Source organism: Falco peregrinus, chromosome Z (genome assembly GCF_023634155.1).
Source record: "Falco peregrinus isolate bFalPer1 chromosome Z, bFalPer1.pri, whole genome shotgun sequence".
In the NCBI taxonomy this organism is placed as follows: Eukaryota; Metazoa; Chordata; class Aves; order Falconiformes; family Falconidae; genus Falco; species Falco peregrinus.
The window spans coordinates 47,571,105-47,583,741 of record NC_073739.1 but is presented as its reverse complement, the minus strand read 5'-3'; the positions used below and the strand labels follow the sequence as shown (position 1 = coordinate 47,583,741).

The window sequence follows — 12,637 nt, the reverse complement described above, 5'->3', positions numbered from 1 at the left end:
CTAAAATATCATCCCTGAGAGATTTCTTATGAAATAGAAAAACTCATTTTTGTTTGGTCAAAACAGAAAAACATTTTAATACTATGATCATTTCTGTTTTATTTCTGAGGCTATACCATGGGTAGAGTACCATTTCAGTGATCCTATCTGCATTCTTTCTAAGGACCTGTAACTAATAATGCCTAGTTGTTTCAACATAGATGTTTACAGGTAAAGGTGGAATAACAGAAAAAAGAATAAAGCAGCAGGACTCAGCAGTAAACCAAACCAAGACGCTTTGCACAGCAGGCATGGCTTCATCCACAGGTGACTGTTGTCTTTAGCCTCTGAGCAAAAGAAAGCTCTAGTATAGGCCTGTACCATTTACAAGCTTCATAATTTGCTGCTGATTTGTAAAAACAAAAGTAAACTTCTGGCAGGCCTCCTACATACCACAGTAGTTAAAGAAACTATTGTCCCATCCTGATTTTGGCTACAAGCCTTGGAAGATTGTCTGATATTTCTTTCTACCCTCCCATTCTCCTTAGCTAATAGAAGATTTCATGTAAAACTTCAAAAATACAGTTTTGGACAGTGCCACTCTGGTCCTTCAGTTGCTTCACAAACCCCCAGATAATTTTTTCTCATTCCTTTTTCCTCACCAATAAGCCTCAGCAATGGAAAACCTCCACTACTAATTAAAAGTGAAAACCTAGTAAACAAGACTTAGTACACTGATGTTTCACAGCTGCCCACAAAGCTGCCCAGAAACACCTGCTTATTTTTACAGCAATTATTTTTACTCATCATTACATCCCTCAAGGTTGGGTTATAAAATTAGGCAGAATAAACTAGAATATTTAATGAAACAATGGCACATTTGTACATCCCACCTGTACTGGAAGACACAAATCACCACTATGCAATATTGTCAAGTTATAGCAGGAAGTGGGAATCAACCAAATTGATCTTGCACATTGCAAAGTTTTTGCAAAGCATGGCTTTCAGAGTGTTCCCTGGTTCTGGTTACCTCAACTTACAGGCTCAACTTGTGTATCTAGTGCCAAATGACTGTATATGCTGGGTAATCAGAGTTCCTACCCCAATCTCTGAAGATATTTTAGACCCCCAAAAATACAGACAAGCTACTAGTAGTGCTTTTTAGTAGCTATGTAGATGTTTAATTCTTGTTGAGTCCAGTGGGAAGGAAGGGTGACAGCCCCAAAAGTCAAAGGTGCTTAGGTGCTGCTTACCAGGCTCAGTGTATCTGCTAATTGGAAATACTGAGCCTCTAGGTGGAGGTTACGCTGCCAAGTAATCTCACACTGAAAGTATGCTTCATGTATCCTCTGTGTCCAAAGGCTGACTCTACACTGACACTGTGCCTCCTGATAACAGTGACGAAGCTCAGCACAGCACAATAGGTGCCTCTCTCTCCACCACATCTCACTGCAGGACCTTATGGTTTGGGCAGTGAGTATTCACCAGGGAGGCAGAGTATGAAAACTCTAATCCTCCATACCTAGGAGAGAAATGAATCGGTCCATTTTTATATCCCGTATAAAACTCTAGCAAGAAAACAGAAAGCAGCCTCCCATCTCTGCACATGCTTTGTAAGAAAGCAATGACTTCAGTATTCAGCCAAAAAGAAAGATTCAGCTGTGATTCACAGATGGAGGTATATGGCTTGTTGCAGCACCAAAGAGGATGAATCCCTGGAAGTGCACCTAAACTGGGATGCCTCCCAGTGTACCCTCGCCACTCCCCAACTTCAAGGACAGAAGTATCTTCACACAGATGAGCCAGGATGTGACGAAGCATGTGTGGGGATGGGCACTGGTGGGCAGCAGAAGAGAGGGTTGCACTGTCATGCCAACCGGCAGCTCAGCTGCGGAGTGTTTAGAGAGAGCCAGGCTGACTGCCACATCTTTTCTCACAACTCCTTGGAGGCCACTGCTGGCAACTGCCTGTCCATCACACACAGTTTTGTGGACAACAGTTGTAGGCACCTGGGGCATTGTCATAAGCCATCGTAGTTCAATGATGCTGGCATTGCCAGTGAGAGGTTCAGGCCACGCTTCATCATCCTCCTTGTGCCCGTCTCGCTCTCATCTGACCTCAGGCTGAGCTGAATGAGGTACCTGCCTGACCTGGCTGAAAACGCAATTTGTTGTTGCTGTTGTTGGCAGTGCAGTTTTCAGTGTGGTTCACTCTGGAGAGCTGCACAACGGCTGGGGAAAGGAGGAAAGAGCCAGCATGAGGTAAGCAGTGGGGGTGACCACCACTTTGTGGTCATCATGCAGCCACAGTTTTGCTCTTCCGATGCTTTGTACAGGGCTGTAAAACATACACCTAGTTCAAAGCTAGGGCTGATGCTGAAGTGGTCAGTCACACAAATTAGTTGAGGTGAGTGGCAATGCCTACATACTCTGGACTGTGAACAGTTTATATTCCTATGTTTCTACTCTATTTTGAGGTAATTAACATGTTTATAAACCTTGCTGGTAGTCCTGAGACTTCTCATAAGCCAAACAAAAGATAAAGATTTCTTTTATTAGCTAACAAAAATTTACAACGCATTGGCTGATTCTGACCTTTCTACACTAGTGACAGGACACCTCTAAACCCAAGCTAACAACAGCACAAGAAATTCCTTCAACGAGCTAACAACAGCACAAGAAATTCCTTCAGTGTAAGGATAAAAGAAGAATTTGGAAAGAATAAGAATTGATAAAGTTTTATTCATTCTTTTGTTTTGATGAACATGTGTCTTAAGGATATTCTTAACAACTTCAGTGTAATATTAGCATTTTCCATATGAGCATCTAGCACTGAAATCCTCAGCTTGTCACTAAATTAACCGAGGCAATGCAGCAAGCAGATCTATATACCAATTGTTCCACATCAGTGTTTTCTCTTTGCTTAAACATAAACTAGACTCCACATGCAGAATGTTTACATGTTTCAAAACAATGTTAATTTCTCTTTTTATCCTCCCATGGTACTCTTTCTTTAGGAGATTTCTAGTAAAGAAGAGGCAGATAAGATTCAGTAAACTGATCTTCTGTATGAAAATTGGTTTGGAAGGATATGCCTAACAGGCATAAGGGTGAAAAAAATGCAGCTCTTGTATGTACTTGTTTCTAGATAAAAATATTTGGCAGTATGTAAACAGCATTGAATAAGAACAACTCAATGAGAACATATGCCAAGATTGAGTCCCAAATAAATAAACTATTATCCTTCTTCAAATTAATACCGACATAATAGGCTTCTATGTTAAAGATATGTGTGTCTGTGTATGTACATTTATTTATACAGCTTCTAAGAGCTAAATCTTTACATATTTCTCATCTTGGCCTACAAGGCAGGATCAAGCTGACTGACCGAAGAAGTACTTGGCAGAATTCACCTCAGCTTTCAGTCATTTCACCCTATGGCTGAAAGTAGCTACGACAGCTCCTTAAGATTCACTGTAAGACGAGAGGATCTATACGTACCAGGCAGCTATGCATAACAAAGCCCTGTTCTTCCGCCTGTTCATACATGGTTTCCTGCTGTTATGAATAAGGTGTTGACCAGGAGAGGATTCTTCCACCGAAGTGTGATCTAAGGTTACTCCAGTTGGTTTCTCTAGGGAAACCAACGTTAAGTTTTGCTGCCGACTCCTAAATCACACCTGCTGCATTCTTCCAAAGAAAGATTGCAGGAAGGAGACAACACAAACCCAAAAGCATTTCAGTTGCATAAAGGATGAAGTTTCACCTCCTGTAGTCTCTCTTCAGCAGGCATGTAATACTAACACGTAACACTTTCCACAATAAAAAACGCCACCAACTCAAACATCGAGAAAACAAAATGCCCAGTCAGCATGTTGACAAGTAGTAGTGTTCTCCTTTCTTCAATTCATTCAATTCCACAGAAAGTTATTTCTTTCTGCGAAGTACCTAGTTAAAAAAAAAATTACCAATGAATGAATAACTGCCCTCAAATACCCTTGGGGGTAGAAAGGTGTCCTGCTTCCTGAGGTGAGATGTCCCTGCCAGTGTCTCCCCCAGCCTTCACCACAGCACATCCAAAAAGAGAGTTGGAATGACAAGTATCAGGAAGCAGAGCTCTGAAGGAGAAAAATGTCATTCATGGAGATAAATCAGTGATGTAACACGGATATTATAATCCAGTGGAGCTACAACTTCCGGGTTTATAAGGTTTCTTTCAAAACTCCACATGTAAAACCTTCATCACCTTAAAAGACATCATTAGAGCAAAAATCCCAACTCCATTAGCTTGTCTATTTCTTCAATACACAAAGTCAAGAGAATCAGAAGCCAAGACAGTTGTCACACATAATAACCACCCAATAACTCAATGAGATGATATCTGAGAAAAATAATTCACCCCTTATATTCTGCATCCTAAACGGATTGAAAATGGTTCATTTCACATACCCAGAACTCTCAGATTAATTTCTATGTGTTTTTGAATGGCCCCAAATGCTTTCAAAAAGTGTCATGCAATGTGCATAGAACAGACATAAATACATATTTCATGAAGATTTAAATGCAAATCACACTGCTTTCTGAGGAACCAAGTTTCCTAGACTTTCATAGAAGAACTGGTACTTTCTACTTGATTAATTATATTGACAAGGTCATGAATGTCTTAGTGCCTTACTTGTTCTCGTTGCTGGCATCATATCGAGGCATAGGATCGAAATCATTTCCATTGACATCAAAACTGGCCTGCGAATCCTGTAGCAAACAGGAGAAAGAAAACCACTTTCTCATTAATTAGTCATTGATTCATGTGGCTTATACATTCTTCAGCAGGTTCCTACAAGAGAATAATTAGGTTAAGTAACATTCCTGTGGGTTTATGATGATTGCATGTTTTAGGAAAGGATTCTATATTTAATAATTACATTATTTAGGTATTTTATTTTATTTTTTAAAAATGGAGGACAACAAATGCTCTGAAAAGGCATAGATCCAGTGTCAGAAAGGAAACAGAAAGTGCTGTTTCATTTAACCAGAAGACTATATTTCTTGTAAGAAACTTTTGGAAGTTAAGAGAGTTCATTCTCGAAACTGGGATTTTGCTAGATGTTTCAAGATTCAAGAAATTATCTACACAATGAGGACTGAAATTTCAGTCATCATTTCAAGGAATAAGAATAATATAATTTTCTTAAGAATATTGTTATTAAAATATAGCTTGAAATGCAACAAAAACTACATTCCCATTTCCCTGGGAGTGTAACTGTTTCAAATATTTGCAAGATATCTCCATATTTTTGTTCCATATTTTACATCTACCAGGATTCTTACAGCTGGAAATAGTTTATAGAGTAAATAGCTGCTGGTTTGTATGGCTCCTATTAATTGATGCGGTAGCATGTGGTGTGTTGACATGTCAAGCAGCTCTTTTTAATCTCTTCTTTGTTCAAAACCAGTTACCACAGCCACCTCAAATATTCCTGTTTGCAGCCACACCAGCAATAATCTGACATATAGAAGGCATTTGTCATCAAATAAGCAATGTGCATTGCTTTGGGGGAATTCCTTGTTGGCGTGAGGAAAGGGAAGAGAGGAGGTGGTAAGGGAATAAATAGCTGCTTTAAATTCAGTGGAAGGACAGTACTGGGATGAGGTGACATATGATACAATCCGGGTCATTCATTGAGGAGGTAAAATTATATTTGGTTTGTTTAAATAACTTAAGAGATTAAAATGAAAGATGTGGCATGCATCAGGCTCAAGCATACAGTGACAAATAGGGCAATTGCCTGTCATTTGTATTTGTGCAGTCCTCCTCATGTATTTCAAAGTTGAGTTCCACATGCAGCATGGGGAAGGATAAGGATGTAAGTAGGGCTAATTTAAAATAAACGGCTTTAAACTGTGGACACAATTGTAGCTTTTGATGAGTTCTTAAAGATGTTTTTGTCACTTTTATCTCTTCAATGCTCTGTCAAGATGATGTGCTGGCTGGCAAAAAGCCCGTGTTCAGGGCTCTTTTACAAGACCTACATCTGTAATGGGAGTGAAGGTATGTGCCTGCCTTGTGCTAGTCATCTTCACCAGTCTGGCTCAACCCAAACGTATTTGTTTGTTTTCTCACCTCATTTGAATGCATACCTTGCACACTTAATTTCAGAGAAATGATAAGGTCCTCAAGGTCATGTGCTTTCAGATAACATCCACCCCCAAAGCACAGGACTCTGTGTTGACTTCCTGTCATTTGCCACCCAGCCGAAGGGTGGCCCTGACACTCTGAACAGCTTCAAACTCTGACATAACACAACAAGTCACCCACTAGAGAAGGAGCTTCTCCTCATTTTAGACAACCCTCCACAAGGTATATTAAACCAATCATTTAAATGTGATGAGTCACAAGCAAACAGAAACCTCCTGAGGTGACATGAGACACAGGACACAGAAAACAAAGGACAGAGCTCTATTACAGATTGAGAGGGGACTCACTGGAGTTAAGAGAGATTTACCAGAGACACATAAAAATATTCTACAATTGTTTTTAACTGAGTGAATCATAACGAGTCATGTCCTTTTCCCTTTATATTATTTCTAGTGGTAACATAAATAGCTTTAAAAATAAATACATGTAAGTATATGCCTAAAGTTAGTCTTTGAGAAAAACTGCTGTCTTGCTGGCCAAAAATGGCCTTCAGCTGCGTGCACTAACTGAAAAGCAGTGTATACCATTTCTGTGTTCTGAGAGTGTAAGGATATTAAGTGAAACAATTACAGAAAAAAGCATCTGATTATTGGTTCCAGTCCTTCAGAAATTCAGGACTCAGCTACAAGAGGCATCCAGATATTAAATACATTCAGACAGAACAGTCTTAACTAAAACAAACATACTACCAAAAGTTGACTTCCTTCCTCCCGTTGGTGTTAACATTTGAGGAAACCCTCGTATGCTTTTTCCTCCTTCCCTCCTCCCTCCCTCCATCTTTCCAGGTGCAGCAGATTTATTTGGGGTAATAATAAAGCAGCAAATCTGATGTCCTGTAGACACTCACATAATTCTGCATCAAGTCTGGATGGTTTCTTTCGATGCCATCATCCAGGATGGTGACCACAACGTTCTTCCCAGTGTAACCTCTCTTCCAGGCACCTACTATGTTCATATCTGATTGGCAATGGTGAGTGTTATCGCTGCAGTGCTGGGGAGAGAAAAGGAGATTAAGATGTTGGATGTTGATGGATGCGAGCAGCATGGAGTTGAGATACTATCCTATTTACATTAACACGACCATTTAAATCATCATATAAGCATATTGATTTGAAGAGCAACTGCATAAGAGCAACACCTTCATTTAAACAGAAAATAATTTTAAAAGAAATGCCAAATTAAATGAAAACTGGTTATTTCTCTGTCTGATTACTCCTTATGTTAAGCAACAGAAAAGGGAAGAGTCCCACCATACTGAACCGCTAGAAGCCATGTGTAAAACAAAGCAACTATTCCTGGCTGTTAACCACACTCATTCGAAATGTGCATTTGAATTATTTGAATTTTTTCAGAAAAACAAACCATATGTGGATAAAAGTAGACAAATGCCTGTACAGAAATGGCCATGGAAAAAAACCCTTGCTTATTGGAGGTTATGTGCTGTACAGTTTCTTGAGAGAATGTCTGGAAACTAATCCAGATTAATTTCTATCTACAAAAGAAGGCTTTTGGCAGGTTTTGTGCAATATCAGCAGGAGATGAGCAGCAGTGAAGAACCTGTAACCAAAACAACACCCTGAAAAACTGCAGCTTAGGGTGCCTGATGAATTGTAGACAGTTAGATTGAGAAAGCTGGGGTACAGCTTTCAGAGCAACCAAGTTCAGTGCGGTGGAGAAAGAAAATGTAGGGTACATTAAAACTGAAAACCTCTTCCTTGACACGAATGCACCTAGCTCATGTGAAGAAATCTGGCTTGCCATGGCAATGAGATATGACTCTCAGGTATTCGTATGCCCTGTCAGTAACCATAACCCACACACAGAGCTCTCCCCTCTAAAGTGAGTTCAACGACCCCCTCATTGGCACTGCTTTCACCAGCTCCTCCAGGCTCAGACAGAGTAAGAGGCAAAAAAATAAAAAAAAAAAAGAGTGGGTGCAGGGAAGGGGAAAGGCAAAGGGTGGGAGGAAAAAAACCAGAAATTAAAAAATATATGTGCATCGTAACAACAGTGACCACACAAACATGCTCCACTTCACTCCCTGCCCCATTGCCTTGCGTCTCCACTTCAGCCTCATGTTCTGGCACTCTACAATTTGTAAGCATAATAACATTCAGAGGGATGCACTCTACCTTGACTTAGTCCATCCCTCTCCTGCTGAAAGCAAGCACACTGAAGAACTGTTAGGCATACTGGGTGCAAACCGACATTGGATTACTATTAAAACATAATTTTCCTCCTCCTTTTTCTCCAGTTTACTGCCTCGTACTGTCATACACAAACCAGAGGATTTAAGGATGATCATTTGCTATTACTAAAGCAAGATTATATTATTAAGCAGTATATGTATGTATGTAGTATAAAGTCTCTCTCATGGCCTTCCCCTTGTGTCTGCCAATCTCTCTCTCTCTCTCTTTCTCTCTGTGTCTATTCATCCACACACAAAGAAGCTTGAAGGACTTCAGGGACCAGTTCCAAGGAATGTATACGGCAGGCTTAATGTTTTTGTTCTGTGTATTACTTGGAAATGCTCGTGCTGCTGGCTTTATGAAACTGATTACAGTCTAAACTTGCCATCTGTACACTGAATGTAATGGTTGTACACATGAGGCTTTCTAATGTACACACAAGGGGGTTAAAAGTGTGTAATGTTTCCAGGTGCCTTTGCATTTTTCAAGAGTGTTACTGAATTAAGCATCAGAAAATACCTGCAAAAGCTATTAATATCATCATTCACATTTTGCTGATGTGAAGACAAGGAGAAAAAAAGGTGGAAGCACCAGCCTCCAGCCATAGAGTAAACCCAAGAGAGAGCTGCAATGGGCAATCAGGATTCCTGGCGCTGACCTCCAGTCAGATTTACTGGGTCATTACACCGCCCCCTCTATCCCCTTCTCTGAAATGCCAAATGACCCTTTGGCCGCTTTGTTGAGTGTCCTGTCCTCTCCTCACAGGGGATGAGCTCGTTTTATTTCCATGCCAGTCAAACCACTCAAGCTGACCAAGCGTATGAGTTTTTAATCCCCATTCCCTTGCAAGCCCTTCGGCACTCTGCCGGAAGATCACTGCTTTTTCCCTTAATGATGCTGGCACCATCAGTTGTCCTCACTTACCTTACCTGAACTTCTGCTTTTGCGGTGGTGGCTGAAGGGGGCTAATTCATCAGCAGTTTTGCTACATGTATATAGACAAATGTAAACAAAGAGATACCTCTTGCTTTACTGCATGCTCTGATGATTGTCTCAAGAGATGGGCCAGGTTAAACTGACACTCAAATTAACTTGCTCTGCTCCAGGACTGGGCAGAAAGCTAGTCTAAACAAAATCTTTCTGCATAAAAGAAATTCCAGGGGTAAAGCAGGCATAACTGCATGCCTACTTAGAACTTTGGATACCAGCATGTGTAACATGGATACAAAATGCAAAGGCAGCAAAGAGGCATCCAAGAGACAGTAGTTCAACAGCAGATGAAGGGTTCAGTGTTTATAGTTATAATATATAACTTTCTCAGAAGTCCTATTAAAAAAAGGAGATATATAGATATAGATATAGATATAAATTGTTTTCTGTTTAACTCTATTCCTTATTCTCTCTCTTCTCAATTCTTTATCTGTGCTCTGCTCTCACTGCTCCTAGCCTTGTTCTTCTCTTCCAATACTGTCTTTTACCACTTAAACTGCATTTTGTTTGATTCAATATCTGATCTCAGATTTCCATATTTTAACAGTGAACTATACCTTCCCCCAGATTAGTGTCTGATTTTCTCTAGATTAATCAGATTGTGCACTTAGTCTCAAAGCAGTCTCGTTTGGCTTTTATCAGGAACACTTTAAATCTTGGTGTGTGATTACTCTTCAAATACTATATAATATGGTATAGAAATGTTGTTACACATGGAATAGCATCTAAGACACCATCTATTACTTTGTTTCACCTGCAATCCTTCCTGTCCCTCTGTGCTGCTTTTGGCTAGGAGAGAGTTAACTTTCTCCATAGTAGCTAGTGTAGGGCTATGTTTTGGATTTGTGCTGGAGACAGTGTGGTAACACCGGGATGTTTTAGCTGTTGCTGAGCAGGGCTTTCCCAGTGCCCAGTGAGCAGGCTGGGGGTGCGCAAGACATTGGGAGAGGACAAAGCCGGGACAGCTGGCCCCAACTGACCGGAGGGATATTCCAGACCATATGAAGTTATACTGAATATATAAAGCTGGGGGAAGAAGAAGGAAGGGAGGGACATTTGGAGTGATGGTGTTTTACCAAGTAACCATTACGTGTGATGGAGCCCTGCTTCCCTGGGGATGGCTGAACACTTGCCTGCCCATGGGATGCAGTGAATGAATTCCTTGCTCTGCTTTGATTGAGTGCACAGCTTTTGCTTTCCCTATTAAACTGTATTTATCTCAACCCATGAGTTTTGTTGCTTTACCTATTCCGATTCTCTTCACCATCCCACCGGGAGTGAGTGAGCGTGTGGCTGTGTGGGGCTTAGTTGCCAGCCGGGGTTAAACCATGACACCCTTTAAATTCCTCTTACCTTTCAAAAACATTTATTGTAAGGAATTTTCCTCTACTGGGTTCCATTCTATAATTTTTCTTTAACCATGTGCTGCTTCTTTACCACCTATCCAGAACTGAGTTGTCAGCTTCTTAGCAGAGGCTGTTTTTTGATCAATTTCAAAGCATTGTTTCAATTTACAGTGTTAGTCAAATTAAAAAATATAAACCATCTATCATTATGTGATCCAGAATGACTGAATTTTATATCAGTGGGCAAGTACTGAATTTTATAGCTCATTTTCAATCTATTTTTCCTAATCTCTCTATCTAGACTAAAACCAAACTTTGCCATGATAACAGCAATAAATATAAGCGTATATCTAATATGTTGTTATTATTATATTATTAATAATAATATTGTTATTGTTATTATTTTTATTGTTATTGTTATATTAATAATAAATAAAGCACAAAAAATCTGTGTGCATGCAAGTTTTTATTAAACCTGTGAATCTTTGAACTCTTGGTTTTTGAATTTTAAAGCGACTAGTATAAAAAAGGTTAGTCTGCAGAATTTCCCCCCTCTCCAAGCAGACAAAGTAGTTAAGAAATTTCCTGCATTGGTATCATGTCTAGACAACTACAGTAAACCAGCACTGTTTCAACATATGTTGTTTTCACCTATTGCCTGGAGGACACCATCAAAAGGTATAAACAACCTCTCACTCAGTTACGTAGAATAATTTTACTGAGATTTTTAAAAAACGTTCAAATGATACTTTTCTTTGGACTGTTTAATTGAAAGATGCTCATGATAGACACCAGCTGCAAGACTGAGAGATTCTTGCAGTACACATATGAAGGAATAGGGCTACAGTAAGAAAATTTTCAGATATACAACATGTTTCATGCTTCAAATTCAATACTTAGGAGCATAAAAAGACAAAAGAATGCCTTAGACGTCTTTAGATGGACAATTTGGAAGACTGCCTTTGTGCAATTAACAAGCAGATGTAACATTAGAAAGGTTTTCTGTTTTGATGTTTGCCTGATGCTCTCAGTATCAGACATGGGCCTGGATTCTCTTAGCTATTTTGTGAAATTGCCTCTAAAAACTAGCTTATGATCAGTATCACTATCTTAATGTTCCTTGTCTGCTGCACTAGTGCTTGTGGTCGGAGGCTTGCTGTATGCAGCTGGGGATCAATAACAAAATTCAACAGTTAAAGGGAGAAATCAAGAATCATCAATGGTCAAAATCTTTCAGAATCTTTTGGAATTCCAGAGATTAAAATAAAATTAAAAGAACAAAGACTATAAAATTATGTTCTGTCTTTTGCAACACCCGTTCATCTATAAAAAACAGAGTAGAAACAGAAGTTTCTAATCCTGTGACATGCAGTCTTGGAAATGACATAATGTACCCTCTGTAAGCCTTCATGAGGTACCTTGCACTGGTTTCCTCTAGGTTTTGAGTTAAGGAGTCCTTTGACTAGGTCTTAGATATTGGTCTAAGGGGATATAGAGAAACACAACATGATAATCAGAATGACACAAGTTTCAATACCAATTGTGAGTTGCAGGTCTTGGATCTCATTTAATGGAACACTACATACACTTCTGATTCCAGGAAAGCTTTGAAATACTAGTTCCCAGTCAGATTAGAAAAGATAGACTCTTAGCATTGAGAAGAAAAAGAAGGAGGAGGAGGAGAAGAAGAAGAAGGAAGAGAGGAGGAGGAAGATGAAGAAGAAGATAAAGAAGAAGAAGTAAAGGACAGTCTTCCTGGTTTCATTATAGTAGTAGTTAAGCAGCCTTTGGCTCAAACAAGCAGACTACAGTCATGTTGTCTACATCAGCTACTAACCTCCGAGCATGGAGAGAACAGAAGAAGTTGCACAAGAGTGCACACAGAGCAAGAAGGACAGTCAAAGGCCTCTGCATTGACCTTGACCAACACAAGCAGGG

The 12,637-nt window shown here is 39.7% G+C and overlaps 1 protein-coding gene across 2 annotated transcripts in view; it reads right to left on the bottom strand.

Moving 5' to 3' along the window:
• PCSK5 (proprotein convertase subtilisin/kexin type 5) overlaps positions 1 to 12,637 on the bottom strand; it is a 247,559-nt gene that overhangs the window by 166,608 nt on the left and 68,314 nt on the right. For both annotated transcript variants that reach the window (XM_027793522.2, XM_055791267.1), the window contains exons 4-5: positions 7,022 to 7,165; positions 4,654 to 4,730 (exon numbers count right to left, since the gene is read on the bottom strand). In XM_027793522.2, coding sequence (XP_027649323.1) covers positions 4,654 to 4,730; positions 7,022 to 7,165 — 221 coding nt within the window. The remainder of the gene's footprint in view (positions 1 to 4,653; positions 4,731 to 7,021; positions 7,166 to 12,637) is intronic.